Source organism: Emydura macquarii, unplaced genomic scaffold (genome assembly GCF_026122565.2).
Source record: "Emydura macquarii macquarii isolate MOO-44397 ecotype Brisbane River unplaced genomic scaffold, CSIRO-AGI_Emac_v2 contig_67, whole genome shotgun sequence".
NCBI classification, from domain to species: Eukaryota; Metazoa; Chordata; order Testudines; family Chelidae; genus Emydura; species Emydura macquarii.
Window position 1 is genome coordinate 10,781,561 of NW_027130204.1, and position 22,745 is coordinate 10,804,305.

Here is a 22,745-nt window from a genome sequence, read left to right on the forward strand (position 1 = left end):
AGAGGGAGGCGGGGAACAAGGTGGACTTTGCCCCCCTTTTATCATTGTAAAAATAACATTTATGGTTGCATTCTCTCTTTCAGGATCACCAAAACTCCTTAATGTTTTCTTTTGGTTTGCTTTTATTTTCTTTCTGTCAACCTTTTCTCCTCTCTGCCTACCCCCTGCTTGTGTTAGAATACCGTTCCAAGACAACGCTCTTTCATCCTCAGTGTCACAAATTTCTATGAATAAAAAAAAGTCTGGTCTAATGGAGTAAGCATAATTCTGGAATGAAGAACTCTTTAATTGTAATCCTGATGCTGACACTAACTCCTCTCTGTGGTCCTGGGTGTATCAGAACCTCTGTCCGAGTATCGCTGTGTAAAATGAGGATAATAGTATTCATAAACCAAATGTGACAGAGTAGAATCACTGCTAGACTTGGTAAATTAGTGCCCTTTGAAAATGCAAAGTGCCATGTGCTAAACATGTGTTATTACAAGCACACTTAATCTACTTTAATCCAAAACCTATATGTTCTTTTCTATGTTGTTATATTAACTGAGATGTGTTAAATTCTAGAAACTAGAAAATTATTCAGAGACAGCTTTTAAACTTCCACTTCCTTAGGACATTTAATCTATTCTGTAGACAGATACAGCTTCTCTCTCACACATTCTTAGGAATATGATGCAATTACATATAACATGGAAGTGCAAAATTTAGTAAATTGGGTTCTTTCCCTAACGCTTCAGTCATCTCTTTGGCATCTTTATTTACAGTGTCTTAACCTAGTCTCTAAAATGTTATCACATGGATATTTAAATTTCTCCATTGTGGGGTGAGAAGGATTGTTGCTGGAAACATATTGTTTTCCCCAAATTCCATGTTCGAAAACATATTTGAAGAGCATTTTCTTGGACAACAATCAAATATGAACACCCCTACTCCTGTACATAATTTTCAAACTGATAGAACTAGCATATTTTGGGATTCTACTCAATGCAGATGGAAATGTATCAGTAATGCACAGCTAGCAGAGAATCTATAATAATAATGGAAAAGTAATAATGTTTAAAAAGGTGTCTCACTTGATTAGTAATGTTATTAAAATCAAAAGCAACACTTATTTCTGCTGTAGCATTCCCTTTATGTGCCTCAGTCTCTAAAGAGTGGCTACAAGAATGTTTTAAACTGATCACTTCTTTTTGCTCTGCTTTTAAACATTTAATTATTTTTCTTTAACATCATAGTAAATAGTGTTGATATTTTTGGTTTGTATTATAGCCTCTTGAAAAAGCTACGAGTTAAGATTTTTTGGGGATGGGATAAGTCCCTTAAAACATATAATTCTTTTAGAAAAATGTTTACAGTGCACAAGTCCCATTTACTTCAGGACAACAACTATTCTTAGTAGGGATGCTTTCATGAACCGGGACCATAATGTGAAAAGTAAAAACAGCACCTTCCTTCTCAGCAGATCTTTAGCCTGTGTGTCTGCTTTTTCCTCACAAGCCTAGCAAAGCTAAAATGGCTAAAAGTGTGCAAGATTTTATTCTTGCTTGTACATCAACAGAATTCTTTTTGAAGTTTCAAGCACTAACACCTGCGTAACTCCATTGAATATGAGGTTATATGGGCGTAATTGAACACATCATTTCTGCTGCCAAACTCCCTCTCTATTAGTTATGTATAAGAAGGGAAAAATCCCATCTTGACTTGCAGATTCCATGGTAAGTTTGCAGGGCTGACAATTAGAAGAAAACATCTTTTTACTTGTAAACGGATTACAGTTGATACAAAAATCATGGTGAATTAATAAATAAAGATCCACAACGTGCTCTCTACAGTCACTTTCAAAATAGCAATGTATAGTACAATACGTACATAGTGAGTAAAAACTGCTGAAAAAGCTTGTTACCACATGATGAAACCTGATAAAATGTTATGTAAGATTTAAGATTTAAATATTATTATATAAAATATCTATGTTATTGCATTGTTTAAATTTTGAGGGCCAGGGTGCTATGTATACCAATGTCCCTTTACACCCCTCTGGCAACGTAAGGGGGTCTTAAAGTGCATGTAAATATAAGGTTTCTTTATACTACCAAAATGGTGTAAAAATGCATCTGCCCTTAAGACTCCCTACCAGGAGGAGAAACAGCGCAGTTTAGGAGCTGCACCTGTTTGGTGAGGCCATTAATCTAACAGAAAATACACTGTCTCACACATCAGTCTCAGAGTTTCTGCAAGTTTTAACACTACATTATAACTTCTGAAGGAAGAGTACATTACACAAGCTTCTTTTACGACCCAAACAGGACGTAAACTACACCTCAGCACCTATAATATACTCCTGATTTTGCACAGCCAATAGTTTATGTTTCTTCACTCTAATAAACTATCGAGCACGATTATCTCAGGTATATTTTTATGAAAGGTGATGACAACTATCACCTTACCTATCTTTTCTACGCTCTCCAATTGATACCGGGCTAATAGAAATCCTGGGTAACGTAGAAAGGGAGTTCTGTGACTGGCTGCTGGCAAAAGATGATGTTTCCAGGTTCAGTGGTGACTGTGGAGGGGTAATCAGGCTGGGACTGCTACATTCAGAATGTGACAGTGAACCTGTATAATGATACAAGAAAGGAATCTGAAAAGATATTAAAAGACATGCACACCCATAATATACATTTGATGCACAGTTTACATAAACACGTGAATATATTTACACATGCCTTTCAAATGTGAGTAAATTTTACTGTGCTAGAAATTGAGAGCACTGGCTTAAAGCTGTAACAGTGAGAATAGGCCAAGGGAAAGATCCTTCAAATGCATATATAAATGCACATGAGTAATGGAAAGCCCTGACAATAAGGAAAAAGAAAATCTCGGAAAAAAATGAAATGAAGATCTGAATGTGCAGCATAGTCTCAAAGGAGACATATTCTCCATGGTTGTTAGAATGCCTTATGAAACATTTCCAAACAGCAGCAGCAGCCTAAAGCAGCACAAAATCCATGTACATAACCTACAGGCCAAATACCGCAAAAAAATTATTTGTGAACATTTATATTTTTAAGTAAATTTGTTTTGACTGTGTTGGTTCTCCCATGAATATTTGACTGAACAAACTGATAGGCAGGAATGTTCAGATCAATCATTTGCTGCATCAGAGAACGTTGCAGAAAGTACATTTGAAATCATACAAACTTGTTTATAAGAGTTAATTCATTCAATCAGGGTACAGTAACATAGCACGTGACCTACATATGTCCAGCATCTTTAATTTTTAATTAAGGATACAGAATACTCAAAGCATTAATAGCAGTCAACAACTTACAAGCAACTTACAAAATGAATTGTACTCATGTAAAATTTTCTTTGAAGAATTAAAAATATCTGTTCTGCTTTACCGTTCATGAACAGAAAACAGGGCTAATTAAGAATAAATAGTTTGCTGAAAATAATTTGCACAGTTCTATATATTTCCAATAATTCAATAAATATTTGTAAAAAATGTTTAAGTCCTCTGATGAAGAATGCTTTATATAAGCAAAATATTAATATGTAAAATCCTTTAAACTCTAATTCATATTCTGGTTAGAAATACTTTAATTTGCCAAAGAATACAGTGTTTTAGAGCTAATAAAATTATGCATACACCTTTCATGGAGTCATTTCACCACTATTATACAATTAGGAAATGACTTCATGAGACGAAAACTCTTACAGAGCTGCTGTGTTGACACACGCTATTTTATCAGGAGACTTGTGATAATTGATTTTTTCTGTAAAGCGCCAGCTCCTAGAATCAAGTGCTTTCATGTTGAAAAGTAAAAAGGAACTTTCTAGTACTTGTAGTTGGGAGAAAACCCTTGAAAAAAATCATTTAAAATCCTATCATTTTTAAGACAATCTTCTGGGGGCCTGACTTGTGACTTTTTTAATACTTGGGGTTGGCAATACTGAAAGTATTAGGAATAAAAAATTAAAAATAGAAAATTTTACCCCTGTCGGAGCCCATGATGGACCGTGGATACCTTGGGGTTAAAGGGATCTTAATTCTTTCCGTCCTGTACTGCAAGTTGCTGGAAGAACCTATTTTATAACAAGAAAATGTCAGAATTTATGCAAATGTAAACAAATAAAACACATTTAGACTTTGAATCCTCAAAGACAAGTTAAATGGTCTTTATATGGGTGCAAGAATCTAGTTCTCCTAGCAGAATCAAGGCCTTATTAAAAAAATCCCTCTATAATCCCCCATCTACTTCAAATAGCTAGTACAGCTATGGCATTGCTTAAATGTAAACATTGCTGGGTACTACAAAATGACTGAGTTACCTACTACTTATTCTGGCACCAAAGAACTAAAATATTTTTGACCAAATTACTTGACTGAGGTGTAAGATGGGTCCTGATCACCTGTGGTCATTCAACTTCCACTGGCACATTTTGAAAGAGTTTAATTGTATTCCAATTACCTACACTAGTTTCAATGGATAAGATATTTCACTTCCTGTCCTAAACTTGACAAACTTGTTGTGCTGCTAAACAGCTGCCATGTTCTGCCATAGAGCTAGTTGCATTTGAGTGATGAATCATGAAATTCTTGTTTATACATTTTTAAAAATATTTCAGAATTAAAAGTTCTATGTAATGTTAAAGACTATTGCCATGAAGTGTGTGTATATTTAAGTTTTGCTGAAATAGATACAGACACAAAACAAATATCAGAACTGTATATGGTGGACGTAAAACAATTTAATAAGCCTTATCTTCTCACAATGCAATAATTTGTTAGGTAAGTGCTACACAAGCATTTGATCATTGGTAACATCTATGCCTTCATTCTGTAGCCACCTTCTTTCTCTCTTCCCATCCCACCTCTGAATTTCAAATCCTTCTACCTGCTGATGACAATCACCACATAATTGCCTTCCATACAGTAACAACTGCTGAAAGGAGTGTCTTGCACCACTCAGCTGTGACATACTAAGCAGAGGGAGACAGGTTATAAAAGGGGTTTCACCCAAATCTTCTCAGTGAGAAAAATGGAAGCTTAAGTTACAAGAGCCAGAAACATGAAGCAAGAAAAAATAATGGACCCATAAGGTTCAGATAGTTATGAAGGATCCCTGAAAGATGTTTTGAGTGGGGTGGAATTTTCTCTCCTTTTTTTAGATGTAAACAGAGTATTTTGCATGAACAAATTTGAAATGATAATTACCAAGTCTTGCACTGGATGGTAATGAATTTGAACCATGTGATGCTCTCGTACGCGAGTTTTCAGAATAATCACTGGAGTGTTTGTGACTTAGGTCCAAACTCAGGCGTCCTTGGTGCTGAGCACTGCATCAAAAATAAAGTATGTTATAGTATCTTCCAAATAATCTCTTCAAAACTAACAATACCCCAGCCAACCAGAGGATCAAGAAGAAACCCAATCCACCAACCAGTAAAAGATTACATGAAAAGTGTATCTTCAGCTCAGTACCATTGCTACTTTGCTTTAGTTCTCTATTACTATTTGGACAGCAATTTAATCCATTAACTTCACTGCAATGCATCCTTAAAATAGCTGAGCCTCAGACAGCTATGTTCTACCAAGTATTCCCTAAGAAGCACACTGAAGCAGACAATAAAGATACCTATTATTCAGTCCTAGAGAAAACACTGTTTTGAGAAGACACATTTGTACAAGCCAGTCCCAGAAACATATTTGCTCTTCATGAAATATGCTAATAGATATTAATTAGTTGACTATCATAGTTCAGTGCTCATATATCAGATTCTTATATAGAAGGTGCATTTATTCACAGTTCAACAGAAATAATTTCTATGGGCTTTAATTCGGCTCCCCAAGCTCCCTACAAAGTATGTACTTCGTGATAAATTCAATCTTTTTCAAGTAAGCTTATGGGTACAATTTAAAATATTTGCAAAATATATACTAATAGAACCTAATCATGAACACGGTGTTGGCTTAGTAATTAGAGTAGGGAAGTGGGAATTGGGTATTATCTCTGGCTTTGCCAATGAGAGCAGAGTTAGACCCAAAAAATCCACAATTACTGTTAATAACTTAGCTCAATTATAATTTACTGGCTTCAAACATAGCTGGGTTCAAATTTTCAAAGTCATTTAACTATGGACATTCCAAATGGATAACAAAGAGTTGAGCCAGTGAGAGAGGACAAAACATTAGTCAACGTTTCAGATCAGGTAAGAGTTTTTAATGTTCTTTAACGCCAAAAGAACTGGCTGAATTTTCTACAGACTTTGCAGTCTTTGCAGACTTTGCAGTTTCGCCTTTGCTTTCCAAGTAAATCATTTCAGGCAAAAAAAAAAGTTTAAGCCAAAGTTTCAAGGCTCTCTCAGGGAAGCCCATAGTAACCTTACCTAGGAAGAAGTCACTGCCTTTATATAATGTTTGAGATTCTCAGATAAATGGTTCAATAAAACAATTATTTTATGCTGCACTAGTATAAGGTTCCCCATCTTGTGGACTGAAGTGTGCACAGCAAGAATTATCTTATTAATTTATTTATAAATAGAAACAAAGATCTAACCTTGTGACATTCTGAATACATACCTGGGATGCAGATGCTGATGGCAGATTTGGCTGGCAACAGATGGGCAATTGTTGGTGTGAACTCTGTGGCTCCAAGCAGTATAAACTGGATTTCTCATGACAGCAGTTACTGCAGGACATGGTGCTAAACTTCTTGGTACAGTACCTATTTTAAAGTGGACAAAATATATGGTATGAGTTGTTCCTCATTAAATCCATTCAAATACTCTAGGCATACTCAAGATGCTGAGTTAAAGTCATTTGCCTGTAACATTTATGCAAGTTACTATTGAAGTGGGAAGCTACCCAGCAAGTCAGTGGCAGGATTATAATCCAGATCTCTTATTGCCTACTCCAATGCCCTATCCATAAAGCTATGCTGCCTCTCCACTTAGAATGAAGATCTTTTCCAAGATCCTTGTGAAGCATGAATAACTTTTTTGAGTCTCTAAATTCATGAGCTCTCTCAAAATAAATCCCCAGGTCTCTGGTTACATACAATCAGTGCCATCTCACTTTTTTGCTGTTGCAATGGTTGAGGGAAATAAAGGGGTGGTAACGATGCATCTTGGTTGAAGTGCAGTGAAATCATGTGGTAATTTTTGGTCTGAAATGGTTCCAAGAAGAACTTTCACCTGGGCAAAACCAAAGTGAAAAAGAGAGCTCAAAGCCTTCCATTCCTCTCTGAAAAAATGGACAGCATTATTAGAACCTTGATGGTCAGCAATGTGAAAGAAATCCTTCATAAAGGCTTGAATGGGTATGAGGGGCAGCGAGTGTGCTCAGGACCAACTTTATATCCTCAGGTTGTGTGGGACTTTCAACTTCGTGATTACCATGCAGAATCTGGTTATACCCGGATGGATTCAAGAATCATGTTGTCCTGTCCACTCATCTGCTGAAAGTGGCTACCATTGGAGACTGGACTTTTAAAGAGCTGGCACTTGTCTGGTGCTGTCCATCTGGAATGAACTGCAGGATTTTCACAAAGCAAGCATATAGTTGACTTATTTCATTGCACCAGGTAGTGAAGGCGTTCCACATTCTCTGCCCACAACCTCCACACAGTAAAGTATTATGGTCAAAACATCCCTAATCCTGAATCTCAGTTCCTCGTTCCAGGTGCTTGCCCTCTTGATAGCCATGCTCGACATATGAAGAGAATCTGATTTCTGTGTCTGTCACCAGCCCCCTGAAATCAAGATATCATCTGCTTCTGGAAAGCTAAACACCATGTTTGGTGACAGGTTCATCAACTCCAGACAACTTTGGCCAATCCAAAGCTAATAGTACATAAAATTCCCTGGGGACCTGGCTATTTTCTGAAGCAGCCAGCTTTCCATGGGCCAGGTTAGACATAAGCTTGCCAGGGTGAATTTCTATACTCTGGACAGACATGCGCCTCTCGGTGCCTCTGTTTCCTGTCCCACTCTTTGTCTAGATTGCAGCCTCTTCGGGGCAGGGACTATATCTTAGTATGTTTTGCACAATGGGCCTCTGGGCATGACTGCAATATAAATTCAGGATAGGATACTCTAATCCAACCAGAAGTTAGAGGACTGATGCAGGAATTACTGGCAGAATTTCTATGGCTTGTGTTATGTAGGAGATCAAGCTAGATGGTCATTGTGGTGATGGTAGACCAGGTACCAAGGCTGTCGTGTCGGCTGAGCACTGACAAATTCATAGCTGGAAACCAGAACAGCTCACCCCTATGTTAGTATTATTCAACATAGGTGTTAGACTTGTAAACATGTGTTTAGTCTCTATAAAATGCTTGTAAATTGCTGCATGCATTGATTTTACTTGTAAGATCTTACATGCTGCAAGTAACATGTAAGTTTTGCTTTGTAACTGTAAGAATGCCTGCTCTGAACTTGTGAACCCAGGCAGGAGAAGTGGTTCCCCTGCCCGTCAAGAAGGACTATCAAAACTAGTTGACAGACCACTGTGAAACACCACAATCCAAAGACTGAGTTAATGGCCCTCTCTAACTTGTGAAGGTGCTACGCGCAAGAAAGCTCTTCCCATTGGCTTGAATTCCGGAAGAAGGAAAAAGATAACTGACAAGAAAGTTCTTCATCTCTTTACTATTGAGACTCTCACAGGGCTGGAGCTAGGAAACAAAAGCTGAGCTTCCCTGGGTTAGGCCTGAGAGACATTCAGTGCTAACTGATTACTACAACTCCATCACTTTTTGGAATCATGGACTGTAACTGAGGGTATGTCTAGATGCACGGTGGCACGGTCAGCACCACCGGACAGATTCAGTGGGATCGATCGATTGAGTGGGTCTCCACTTCCGCTCAATCAGGAAGTTGACGGTGTTAATCCACCCCTGCAAAAAGAGTAAAGCTGCATCTACTGGAGGGCATTTCCAGTTGGCGCAGCGTAGCGGGGATGGCACAGTAATCAGAAGTTAGGAAGTCAATGGGAGACACGCAAGCTACATTTATGTAGCTTGCACATCTCCCACCAACTGCCACTGAATTTCACCAGCAGTGTAGACCTAGCCTCATTTTGTGTATGCACCTTGCCTGTTTTAACCTGTAAATAACTCTCTCATTTCCTTTTCCTAGTTAATAAATCCTTAGTTAATTTACTATAGGATTGGCTACAAGCATTGTCTTGGGTGTGAGATCTGAGGTACAAATTGACCTGGGATAAGGAACTGTTCTCTTGGGACTGGAAACAACTTGAATCTCATGTGATCTTTGGTGTATGTCAACCATTTAACACAAAGTCCAGCTTGCCTGGGTGACAAGGTAGACAGGGGTGCTCAAGGGGATTATCTGTGACTCCATGGTAAGACTGGTACAGTGCTTGAGGAGTTCACAGTTGTTACTGGGCTGGTGAAATCTAATTAGAGACCATACCAGCAGTGGGTGTGTCTGCCCTGCTTTGTCACTGCCTGCCCTGAGGTTGGCACTCATGGTTGTGAATGACTGCAGACAGCATGACAATTATAATGGTCCCTTCTAACCTTCACATCTGCTGATTGAATTCTGCTTTGAACACAAAATGAGTATTTCTAGCTTGCCATCAGAACATTAAAACTGAGGGAAAATTATCACAATGACATTACCGACATGACCATCCAAGTCATCATCACTAACCTGCTGACATGCCTCCCGTGTACAAGGAGGACGGCACAAAACCATCGCTGTGCCTAGCGGAACGTTTTGGTGAATACGGTGCCCACTCCTGCAGCTCTGGAGAGAGATGCTCTTCGCTGGCTGGAGTGTATTTCTGAACCTGTAAGCAAAGTGCAGAATTCAATCTGCAACTAATCCACAAAGCTTTGTATAAAGGAGGACAAAAATAACATGTTGGCTATCACTTGAGGTTGATTATTATGCTTTGATCCCACCACCCCAATGACATCACTGTCCTCCATTATTCTTCACTGTTCTTTCATGTTAAGTTGTCTTCATCTTCAAACTCCTTCAAACCTCTCAGCTGTGCTTCTCCCCCATAGGACTCTCCCAATCTACTACCTACGGCCCCCCAGTCCCTCTCATGGACTCTGTGCACTACTCCCACAGTCTTCCTTATGCCTTCTAACCCCTTTAATGCCCAGATTCAGCAAGGTAGTTAGGCATGTGTATAGCTTTAAGCATGTCAGTAGGCCCACTGACCTCAAGGGGCTTGCTTAGGTGCTTAAAGTAATGCACCCGACAAAGTATCTTGCTGAATCAAGGCCTATGCTGGAATTCATTCCCTCTCCCTGTGTGCAAAACATCTGCCCCTCTATTCAAATTCTTCCTTAAAATATGTTGGTCCCGCGCTGTTTCATCAATAAACATCTCCAAAACCAGATGTTTAAAAACAAGTTCTACACCCCCCCCCACGCACACACACTATTTTTTTGGCCATTAGAGCATGTGCTGCTTAAAACAAGACTGGCTGCTAGGCCTGAAGGTGTAGCACTCAGTCTCAGCTCTCATTTGCAGATGGAACAAATTCTCTTCCGGCTGCTTTCACAGGTCAGCTGAAGGGGCTGGTTTGGTTGTGGGTACACATTTCTACATTGTCTGCTCAACACTGGATGAACAGGCACGGATGAGTGAAGAAATCTGATATGGACGGAGATTTCATTGGCCAAAAATGCCAGTGACTGTAAGCAGCTGCAAGTACAGTTTTTTAAAAGTGCATAGCCCAGACGATGCTTTTTTTTTTTTAAGGTAAAAATGGTACAACATAAAAATATGATATTAAAAAAATATAATATACAGAATATACATCATTAAAGACTACTCTGATTTCTTTACGGGGCAGGAAAGTTGTGTTACACAATGAGAGAGAGACTTAATGAAATGCACAGGCACACATTCTGACAGCCATGTCCTCATTCCTGTTCCAACCAGGAGAAAAACAATTTGTCCATCTCTCCTTTTTTCTGTCGGTCTTACTTAATTAAAATTCTCTAATACACTCGTCACCTTGATACCAAGGCGCATTCCACAATTAAAAAACACCACATGTACCCATAAACTCTGTCATATTGCACACCCCGTATGTTTTGACATACATTTAACATTAATAGATTCACGTTTACATGTCGGGCAAGACCATGTCTTTCAACCTGAGTAAGGGTTAGTGTCTAACCTGCATCAACCTCAACCTAAGAGTAGCTCCAGAAGACACTGTTCTTGGAGACACTCCTTTGTTCCCAATGCCTCCCCTGCTCCTTGGCATATACCAGCTGATATATTCCAGTGCTCTGCCTCTTTCTGGGAGACTGGGGGAAGCAGCAGGTACACAGCATCTGCACAGCTATATGGTTCAATTTCCAGTCTAGCCATTGGAACAGAAAAACATTATCCGCAATAGGCTATCATCGGCATTACCATGAAAGCCAGAACCTATTCATTTCTGATTTTTAAGTGTATAAATTTGTAATCTGAAAGTAAATTTTTGTATTTTAAATATCTTCATTTTCCACCAGTAGTCCTCCTCAAAGGGCCCAATATTAGCCTAAGTACAGCCTTTGCAATTACTATGGAAGTTAGTGCATAAAAGGTCCTATTGTGAATGTCATTCTTTTAAAAAGACACTACACAAACCCTATTTTAAACCTTGCTCTGAGAACCTAAAATTCCAGGGAGAAAGATATGTTCTCTTGTATCCTCATGCCTGAAACCTCTCACATGGGCACTACTCATTCAAGATGCTGATGCACTGACAACCTTAAAAAACAAGTTGCAAAATTATACTGTTTTCATTATCTGAAAAATATTTGTTGTGGCTGCAGAAACTATAAATCTATAGCTATAGGATACCTCTAAGACCACTTGGAAAGTGGTAATAACCTGCACTGACGTGTCCTGATAAGGTTCATCTGTTCCTGCTTGTTCAAATCTTGATTGGTAATGAAAGGTTGGCTTTCTACCCAGAAAATGCCAATGACACACATGAGAGCCCTTCAAATTTCTTGTGTTAGCATAAAGATGACGGGCAATATCTGTCTAGATGCTAAGGACAATATAAATGTGCTGCACTTAAGGTGATTGATGACTACCGTTCAAATAATAAGCATATGAGCATCAGAGCACATGGATCAACTTGACATTCTATTTAAAGCAAATTCCTTGCACTCAAATGTGTAATGGTTTGCTTATGTTTTGCTGGGTATGTGCCAAAAGGCAGCAGTAGCCTATATATTAGATTCTTACAGTGCAATTCTGTTTTGAAAATGGCACCTTACAGCCCACATCTGCTCCATATGCTTATTCAGGAATAATCTAACTTCAGTTACCACAGTAAACTGTTATTACTTTTTACTGCTGTCAGCAGTGCCGAGTTAACTGGACTCCATTCTGGCTCAAATAGAATGCTCAATGAAAGTCCCAATCCTGTGACCTGGCTGTACAGGTGTAACAGAGAAAAATCTGGACCACAGAAGCCTTAAAACTGATAATGATGCTTAAAATCAGAAAGAACCCAATTTGAATTTCAAGATCCTCGTTAGAAAAAGCAACTGGTAGCTATGGACATAAAAACCTCTCTCTACTTATAAAGTGAGCAAATCTGAGATAGAGGCACTGGGGGACACTAACCCAGGAGACATTTTTGCCTTAGCTCCCAGTTAACACCCTATCTTAATCGGCCATCTGTAATCTTTCCTTTATCAAATATCCCACAATCTCCAGAGAGGTACAGTTCATTCACACCTTCTGCCACAGCAAAACCAAGTGCTTTCAGGTCCATATCCTCCTAATAAATATTAGGAACATTTACAGAATATAATTACACTTTAACCATTATGAACTTCAGGACAGACTTACAACCTGCGCATGTGCTTTTGTGAATTCCACTAGCCGGCTATCTGCCCCTTTGGACACTTAAATATCTTTGTCAACTTTGCCTTTCATAATCCAATTTTTGCATCCTGTCAACATACTCTAGAGAACCTAGAATCGTTACTGAGAACATCTACTACCCAAGAGCACAAACATGAAACACTGATCAAGCGAGACACTGTTATCCCTTTTTGAAATCATCAGTGCCCTTTTGATACTGTAACTGTAAGAATTACTTTTGTAATTCAAGATACAAAAGCATTTTAATGAAGGTGTCAAGGGCCAATATTTTCATTACTGGCTATCCATTTTGGAGACCCAGTTTGAGACACTTGGAAGGGCCTTGGTTTTCAGAATGTGCCGAGTATCCTGAAAATCAGGCCATTTTGAGGTACGTCAAATTGGGCACCCAAACTTGAGTGACTTTTGAAAATAATGGCCAGCATCCCTGCTTTGTGCTTCCATATATGTAATTTCTACCTGAAGTGAAGGATTAGGAATGGGCACAGGGGTGAGCTTATGTCTCAAAGCAGGTGCTGATTTTGGTCTTGGTCTTTTCATCTCTGGCTCTTCAAGTCTTTGAAAGCCAATGTCATCTTCACAGGATTTTCTCGAAGATGGATGAGTGCAGGCAATCCCCTCCTCCCTGTAATAATGCCCACCATTCCTGCTGCGCCCCTTGTGAGTATCTGAGTCTTGCTTAAGTGCCAAGGACACTGGGGGCTGGGCTGTAGCTGGGCTGGTAGGTGGGGATCCAGTTGTTACAGTAGAGTCTGATGCAGAACTCGTCTGCTGTTTATGTTTAAATTTAATAGAGTCACTTCTCTTGGGAGGGGTTGGAGGAGTTGAAGCCACTTCAGCTTTTGAGGGCTGAGGCGAATGCCCTGACACCTGATTAGGAGAGAGATAGTCCATTTTGGGAGGAGTCTGTGGTCTTTTGAAAGTGTCAGGGTCAAAGATGGACTTCCGTTGTTTTGGCTTTTTGTACACAGAGAACTTTTCAGTTTCTGCCGTTGAAATATTGACCATCACTTTAGGCCAGGTACCACCACTATGTTTAGCTCCATGACCTTTGTCTAGCGTGGTCTCAACCATGATGCAGTCAGCTACCGTGGGCTCAAACGGCAGCCTCCTGCCATCCAAGTCAACAAGTCGATAGCCTGGTTCCCCATAAGTGTCTGGACTAAAGGAGCTAAGACTGTGTTCCGAATTACTGTGGCAGCTGTGCACAGCATTCCTGCGAGAGTCTGCCCGTAAAGCACGGCTGGGAAAGGGCCTGTGATCACAGAACGAACCACTCCCCTGGTCGCTCTGGTCCTTCTTCCCATCCAGGATGTCCGGATTGAAAATGTCTGTCTGCGTTGAACTGTTGTGTTTCAAGTTTCTTTTATTCTGAACTTGTATCTCTGATGCATGAACCCTGCAATTTGATATTTTCTCCGAATCCTTCAGGTTTTCAAAGATGTTCTGACCGCTCCATGATGAGCTCTGAGGAAAAACCTAGGTGGAGAAAAATATTTAATCATCAACTGAACAGCATGGCAGATTTGGATTTTGCACCTGACAGCCTCAGCCACCCCCACAAGCTCCCAATTCACACCGAGACCATAACGTGAAGATGAACATAAAGGAACAAACCTATATTTTGGGGGAACTATAAATAGCATGTGTGTGGGTGGGGAGAGGAGGTGACAATTTAACAAAATCTCACAGATTGCTGGTACAGGGAATTAGTTTGAATGGGGATCAATGAAACAAATCTTTTTGATCTTTTAAAAATACTTTCACAGAGGCAGCATGGTATAGTGGATAAGGCCCTGGATCAGGAGTTCAGGGACTTGGATTCTAGTTCTGGATCTACCATCAACCTGCTGAGTGACACTGGGCAAGTCACCTTTCAGTGCCTCTGTTTTCTCTCCCACCTTTTGTCTGTCCTGGCTTTTCAGACTGTCAGCTCCCTGGGGCAGGGACTCTTAGCATGTGTATGTGGCATACCCAGCATAATGGACCCCAAATCTCAGTTGGGGTTTCTAGGAACAACCACAGTATGAATAATTAGTGTTTCCCTACTGACAGATCCTGAGAACGAAGACTTCTGTTTGTCCATTATCATGGGCAGAGTCTGCTTCCCCACCAGTTATCCTCACTCCTGACCCAGAGAGGGCCCTTTCTGTGGGCAAGAGGACAGTTCAGTTTCCATGTGCATGCACACTTTCTGCAGCTGATGCTAATGAGGGGGCTATAATACTAGTTGGGTTGGGAGGTAGGTTTTTTTGTTTAAACGGGAACAGCAATCCGCTGGGAACTGAACTGAGAGCAACCACTGAATTTCACATACCTAACATCCATCCAAAACTGGTAATGACCCATACGTACCAAATCACTACTAACCAGAGCAAAGCCATTTCATTTAGCTGAGTTTCCACATTACTATATTCTTATGAATGCGCTCTTCCCCACTTTACAATTAAAAAAAAAAAATTTATAAACTGAAAAAAACTTGCATCTTTTTCTTCAGTTCCTCTTTTCCTGTTCCCACACTCACCTTCATCAATGAGAGGGTAAGTGAATCCCTACAGTTTCGTAGCAAAGCTTCACATTCAGTCAGTGATTTATTATCTAGTGCAATGCCATTGATCTGCATAAAAACAAGGGGAAATTACCCAACAAACCTAGCAGGAGGCAACGGTCTTAGGTGAACAGTGGTTTCACTCACTCACTCACTCACACACACACTCTCTCTCACACACACACACACACCCGCCCCCCCGCCCAAAGAAAGAAAAATGTCAGTACCCTGCTAAATTGGATCATTTCTGTGCACCAGAAGAATCTCTGTCTATTTCAAAAGACCGTTTCACTAACTAGAGATTTGCTTTAACCATGGCTGCAATTTTGGACTTCCTGCTTCACTAGAGCTGGAATATGATTGTTTCACTGCATATACCTCTACTTATCTTTTATATATTTGCATAAATCTACACTCCCTGAGATCTGTTACTCTGAATAAAATATGTAACTACTTTTAAAGGCATTATTTAAACAGATCCCCTCCATAGCAGTTCCCTGAAGAGCTAAGTAGCATGCTGGAGGAGACAAAAATCTAACCAGTTTCTTTAACTTGATTCTAGAAAAGCAGGGATCTCAGAGGGAGAAAATTCTAAGTCCAGAGGAAGTCTGAAAATAAAGACGGGCCTTCATGTGATGTCGCAAGTTGCAAGAGCGCTTGGAGCTTAAACAATGCATTTAGAAAGGGAATGGAGACATTAGTCATATGACCATCCCAGATAATTTCTATTTCTAAACTCTAATGGAGGTCTAAAGAAGATTCCTTGAGCTGAAGTCCTTGTATTTAAAAAGTCTAACCTATGGTCTGTTGTGAAAAAAGGAAGGTGGCGTGGCTGTCCACAAACAAACAATGTCTGAAGAATGAGTTAATGCAACCACATTTTCAAAACTTCACCTCTGGGTTAAAAGTGACTACAAAATGTAGCCTATATTTTCTATGGCTCATGCAACCGACAAATACCAACATGTGTGTTTATTCACTGGACCATTAATTTAAAACTGAGAAAAACATGGTACAGTAAGTCAAATAAAAAGATTTGAGGTTTTAAAGAAAAGGAAACGTATGTTTCATACTATCTGTAGTACTGAAGTTATATTTGTTCTTTAGACTTACGGCAATTATTCTGTCTCCCACAGCAAGGGACCCGTCTTTGGCAGCTGGGCTACCGGGCACAATAGCAGCAGCAAATACTCCATTTTCTAGACTAATTCCACTATCTGAAATCCATAAAGATAAACACGAGTTTACTCCTGCAGTTCAAATAATTTAGCACATATATCTGACTTACCTGATGAAAAAGGAATGCATGTAATAAAAACGCAGTTGAAAATAAATCAGCTTAACTTCTGGATAAAGCTTTTAAACAACCAACCAACCGAACAGAAAAGGATTTACAGATAACAATTTACAAAAATAAATTTACAGATACATTTACAAAATTTAATGCAGCCGCACAAGCACTTTCACTAGTGGGGAAAAAGATTGCAGGGATTTGCAAGCTTATTCAGCTGTAGTTCAATAAGCCTCCTGATAGAGGAGAAACTAGAGGTGAGAAATGATACATAAGGATTTTCTGCATGAATACTGCTAAAGTCACTAACTCTTGTTCACTTAAAAAACAACTAATTAAAACCTTATCTAGGAAGTCAGAACTATTCAAACGAGTGGACTAATAGCTTGCCCTATGCATTCAAATGTAAGTAATTACCTTTATGTCCAGCAAGATTGATGTGCAGAGGTGTTATCACTTTCCCGCCTAAGGACTTCCTTCTTCGAACCACCATATTAATAACTCCTCCTCCATTAAGTACAGCTTTTATAACTTGCTTCTTATCCTTATTAGTTAGATCCACATCATTTATCTTCAGCAACCAATCATTCACTCTGGCAGTTAAATAAGGCAAAGAAGTCCATGTTATAAGAATACTCTGCTGCACAGAGCAAATATGCAATAATTCATTAAAGAACCATAATAATTAGCAGTAACAACCTTGATATGCCAAACCTCATTTGTCTAATGCTCCCCATGTCTGAAAAAGGATGATGTTTCCCAACAACTATTTAATGACACCAAGACCTTGTCTACACTACAACTTGCTTCAGTATAATTTACATCACTTAGGGGTGTGAATAATCCACACTCCTGAGCAACCTAAGTTATACCAACTTAAGCACTGGTGTAGACAGTGCTATGTCAGTGGGAGAGCTTCTGCTCTTGTGGGAGGTGGAGTAATTAAGCTGCACCACTATAGCGCTTCTAGTGTAGATGTAGCCTGAGTAAGTCCCACTAACCCTCAGGGTCTCCTGTCAAGTTACTGACCCTTTGTCACCTCATCTCAAAAAGAAGATCTAAGTAAGTGGAAAGTTTGAAGAGACAGAAACAGGTTAAGTGCTAGGAGGCAGACAAAGAAGCAATAGACAAGAGTCAACGTTTCAAAGTCAGGGTAATTGTTTTTAAATAATCTGTAAATCAAGAATAGCTACATTAATTTCCATAATGTTTTGCAGAAGTTTTCTTTCTGCAATTTTCAGGTCAAACTAATTTTCCAAGCCAAAGGTATTGGGGAGCTAAAAAACACAAACCACTTAAAACTACGGAGAGGTTATCAGCTATCCATAATATTCTGATCATTTATATTTATTTATTTTACAACCAAAGCAAATTTTAAAAAGTGTTTTCAAGTGGCATTTAAAGGATCTACCAGTTGAACACTGTACCTTAATCGACCATCCGCAATACTTCCTTTGTCTACTTTGGTGACAAATATCCCACAGTCTCCAGGAAGATATGGTTCATTCACACCTTCTGCCACGTCAAAACCAAGTGCTTTCAAGTCCATATCCTCCTAATAAATATGGTTAATGATACAAATGATTCAACTGGTAACTACTTTGCATTTGTATGTACACAGAAATTGTAAACTGAATGCTCTTATTATCCCTTATTTTATATCTTTTGTGCTTTAACAATATCTCAGATGTACAAATTATCAAACAGAACTTTCAATTCCTCCCCCAGGTACTAAATGTTATCTTGTTCATTATCACTACCATTAATGTTAATGTTTGGAATTAGACTCCTTGTTTTAAAATACACATGCACACACACAAGCATTCATTTTTATATAGAGGTAGCAGAGTTGTGCAACTTACAAGATCAGATGATAAAGTTATGTTTGGTTTGTACTCGGGAGGGAGTAGATTTCTTATAACAAATCTTTTGTGATCATGGTGTATTTTGCCTTAATATGTCAATTTTCCATATCTGACTGGAATGATATTTGTTGCAGATACCGTAAATACAGTACGTAAACACAATGAAAATTAATAATTCTTTAAAAATGCATATTCACAAAAGAGCATCATTTTTACAAGCCATTGTACAAGGCATGTTATGATGAAACATCAACCAATTCATCCACATAAAACACTAAAGTCTTCAACGTATCTTGAGCTTACTCTGTCTTTTTCAAACTCCACCACTTCTGTTTCCCATTCCAGCGAATCCGTGTCAATGGCTGAATCATGAGAACTGTGGGTCATCAACTGCCGAAACCTGGCTTCCTTTTCCAACTGGTTCTCCATCTTCTCTCTGTGGAATGAAATACGCAAGTGTTTATAGATAATTCAGCAGCTCATCTGTAAAGAAATGAATGGATGATATTATGTACTTTATAGTTCTTTCTCTAATTTAGCAATGCAAGCTCTGCTTAGTCTATCCCATCCCACAATTTTAACAGAAACCTGAAAGCACTTTTTAAAACTTTGTTTCCTTCATATTGTACTAGCCTTCTCATATTAACTATAGGAAACAAATAAGTACCATGCACAAACATATAAAAAGTGCCTCATAAGAAAGACAGCAGCAAGTTTTTCCCTTCAGATAAGATGCTCCAAAATTATAGGGGCGAAGTGGATGTGATTTAGTATTGAAAATAAGATCTTCTACCACCCTGAAAAATTATGTGATAAATGTTTTCTCATCTTATTCATAATTTGGTAGGAATGTGGATATAATGAACAAAGTTCAAAGCCTGACGGCAATGAAAGACTTGCTTCGGTGCATTTCAACAGCCACTTTTACTATGTAGACATGTTCAGAACATATTACGCTTCTGATTGAACAGTCTAATCTGAATGGAAGCTTCCTATTTTTTTATTTCCTGAGGGGTAACATGACTAACTAACAGGCTCCTTTGGCCCTTTGTTAGGCATTTTATGCAATACTGATCATGCATAAACTCATCTATAGATGGATCCTATTATGTACAATAGGTGTTTAAGCTCCATTTAATCTTAATGGAAATCAGGGGTATAATGTAAGTGAAAGGTTATGATAAACCAGGGACACACAGATTTCAAAATGCTTACTACCTCATCAGTATATGTGGACTTAAACATTTTTCTGTTTCTAACTGAATAGTTTTCTTAAAAGCATTAAAATGAAGATACTGTCTTAAATCTCAAGCTGTAATAGCTTAAAGAGTAATCAAAAGCTCTGAGTAAGTTAGTGAAGTAAGCTGAACCAGAATGAGCCCTGCTTTGTAATTGAGGCAGTGCATCTACACGAGGAGGTTTGTGTACTAGTGCTATCTTAATTACAGAGATGTAGACTTTGCTTATGTAAACAGGCAGACGAGTTCGTTGATTAGAGGTTTCTAGTATAAAAAGCATTTCATACAATTAAATCATTTTATAACATACTTTAGTTCCTTCAGTTCACGCACAGCATCATTTTTTTGCTTTCTCATGTCATCAAGATTGCGAAGAGCCTCTGCCAAGTCACTCACAGCTCTGTCTCGCTCTCTCCTCAAGTTGTCACATAAAGTCCTTTGAAAATAACAGACACTCAGGTAAAACTTTAAAGCTGCAACTTACATTTACTAACTTATAGAACCCTGAATCCTTATACCCAGTCATGTCTTTTATCCACTACAAAACCCTCCTTCTTTAGAAATTCCACTTTTGTACTTTGTGTTTATCTGCACAAAAGAGGTGTTAGGTGTTTTACAGACAGTAAGATGATGATTTCAGAAATCAGGCTTCAATAGCTGTGCTAATGGGCTCTGGACGGATGTTTTCCAGAGAGAAGTTAGTATGGTGATGAAGGGGTAAGTTGTTAAGAAGAATGTCTTGGAAGACCCTCCCAAATTAAAAAGGTGTATCCTTCCTATTACTAAGTACACTGTGATTAAATCATCCATTGGTTCAAAAAACTTAAAAGATGTGCTATCAAAAGCCATCAAACCCTGAAAGAGAGTCAACTGTACTAAAGAACGGTTACTTACCTCATAACTGTTGTTCTTCGACACACGTTGCTCATGTCCATTCCCAATTTAGGTGTGTGCGCTTGCCATATGCACCAGTGCCGGAAAACTTTTCCCTTAGTGGTACCCGCACATGTGCCCACAAATAAGCGCCGTTGGCTCTACCTCCCTCTCAGTTCCTTCTTGCTGAAACTCCAACTGCAGGGAAGGAGAGCGGGTTTCGAATGGACATGAGCAACACATTCAGGAAGTAACCATTCTTTCTTCTTCGAGTGCTTGCTCATGTCCATTCCCAATTTAGGTGACTCACCAGCAGTGTCTCCGCAGGTGGGAAGGAGTTCATGGATGTGACCCTTGAAGCACCACCCAACCGAAGCCAGCATCACCCCAAGCTTGTTGCATCAAGGCATAGTGGGATGCGAAGGTATGCACCGATGACCAAGTAAGCTGCCGTGAACATGTCCAATGTGGGGACGTGCACTTGGAAGGCCACAGATGATGCCTCCACTCTTGTTGAGTGGGCTGTCAAGGACACTGGCTGCGTGACCCCAGCCTGCTCATAACAGGCCATGATCCACTTAGACACTGAGGAAACCGGTAGGCCTTCATCCGGTCTGCAACCGCCACGAAGAGTGACAGAAGAGCTTAGTCCTGTCGATATAAAAAACCAGGGCCCTCCTCACATCAAGCAAGTGCAGATGCCTCTCCTCAATGGAGTTGTGCGGTTTGAGGCAAAAAACAGGCAGGAAAATGTCCTGCTTCATGTGATAGTGGGAAACCACCTTAGGCAAAAAAGCAGGGTGTGGGCGTACCTGGATCTTGTAAAAAGCCATATAGTGTGGTTCCAATGTCAATAACCTGATCTCCGACACTCACCTGGCAGATGTGATAGCGACCAGGAAGGCAACCTTCCAGAACAGGTATGTAAGGGAGCATGAGGCCATTGTCTCGAAGGGCAGTCTGGTGAGTCTGGAAAGGACCAAGTTCAAGTCCCACTAAGGGCCGTTATTGATGAGAAAGCCTTTCCAGACCCTTGAGGAACCTAGTCGTCATTTCATGTGAGAAGACTGTTCTACCTCCCACCAAGAAGTGGAATGCAGATATGGCTGCCACATGGACCTTTACTGATGAGAAGGCCAATCCTTCTTGCTTCAGGTGAAGCAGATATTCCAAGATTGTTGGGATCAATGCCTCAGTCAGGGACATGCCATGTTCGGTTGCCCAGCAGGTGAAGCGCTTCCACTTAGCCCTGTAGGCATATCTGGTCATTGGCTTCCTGCTCTCCAGGAGCACGCGCTGAACTTGGGTCGAGCGGGCCTGCTCCTCCTGGTTCAGCCATGGAGCATCCAAGCCATCAGGTGGAAAGAGGCCAGCTCCAGGTGGAGCAAGTGACCTGGATCTTGGGACAGAAGGTCCAGGCATAGTGGCAGAGTCCAATGCCTGGGTCCCGCCAGCTCTACCAGCATTCTGAACCAATGCTGTCTGGGCCATGCTGGTGCCACAAGGATGACCTGTGGCTGGTCTCTCTTCACCTTCAGGAAGACTTTGTGGATCAAAGGTATCAACAGACAGGGGAACAGGAGCCCCTCCAACCAAGGGAGGAGAAAAGTGTCGGTGAGGGAGCCTGCACTGAGGCCCTGACAGGAAGAGAAGTGACAGCACTTCCTTTTGGCCTTGACGGCAAAGCGGTCTACTCGGGGATTGCCCCACCTTTGGAAGATGCAAGCTGCTACCTCTGGATGGAGGGACCACTCATGGTGGGAACTGAAGGACCTGCTGAGACGGTCCGCCAAAGAGTTGTTGATCCCTGGGAGGTGAACGGCTGTTGGGTGAAGATTGTGGCTGATGCAGAAGTCTCGGAAATACACGGCATCTACACACAGGGCAGGTGATTTGCCCCCCCTCCCTGGCCTATTGATATAATACAAGGATGCCATACTGTCCATGAGAATCTGTACCACTCTGTTGGCAAGATGTGGTAGAAAGACTGCACAGACTAGGTGAATCGTCCTGAGCTCTTTGATATTGATATACAACCCCAG

General features: G+C 40.0%; 1 protein-coding gene across 1 annotated transcript in view; it reads right to left on the reverse strand.

Annotated features, from left to right (window-relative positions):
* Positions 1-22,745, reverse strand: part of DLG5 (discs large MAGUK scaffold protein 5) — a 162,305-nt gene that overhangs the window by 18,451 nt on the left and 121,109 nt on the right. Inside the window, exons 10-21 of the mRNA XM_067539533.1 lie at positions 20,141-20,266; positions 18,896-19,028; positions 18,155-18,282; positions 17,145-17,320; positions 16,550-16,653; positions 15,413-15,505; positions 13,348-14,367; positions 9,682-9,820; positions 6,587-6,731; positions 5,222-5,343; positions 4,000-4,089; positions 2,448-2,616 (exon numbers count right to left, since the gene is read on the reverse strand). Coding sequence (XP_067395634.1) covers positions 2,448-2,616; positions 4,000-4,089; positions 5,222-5,343; positions 6,587-6,731; positions 9,682-9,820; positions 13,348-14,367; positions 15,413-15,505; positions 16,550-16,653; positions 17,145-17,320; positions 18,155-18,282; positions 18,896-19,028; positions 20,141-20,266 — 2,445 coding nt within the window. The remainder of the gene's footprint in view (positions 1-2,447; positions 2,617-3,999; positions 4,090-5,221; positions 5,344-6,586; positions 6,732-9,681; positions 9,821-13,347; positions 14,368-15,412; positions 15,506-16,549; positions 16,654-17,144; positions 17,321-18,154; positions 18,283-18,895; positions 19,029-20,140; positions 20,267-22,745) is intronic.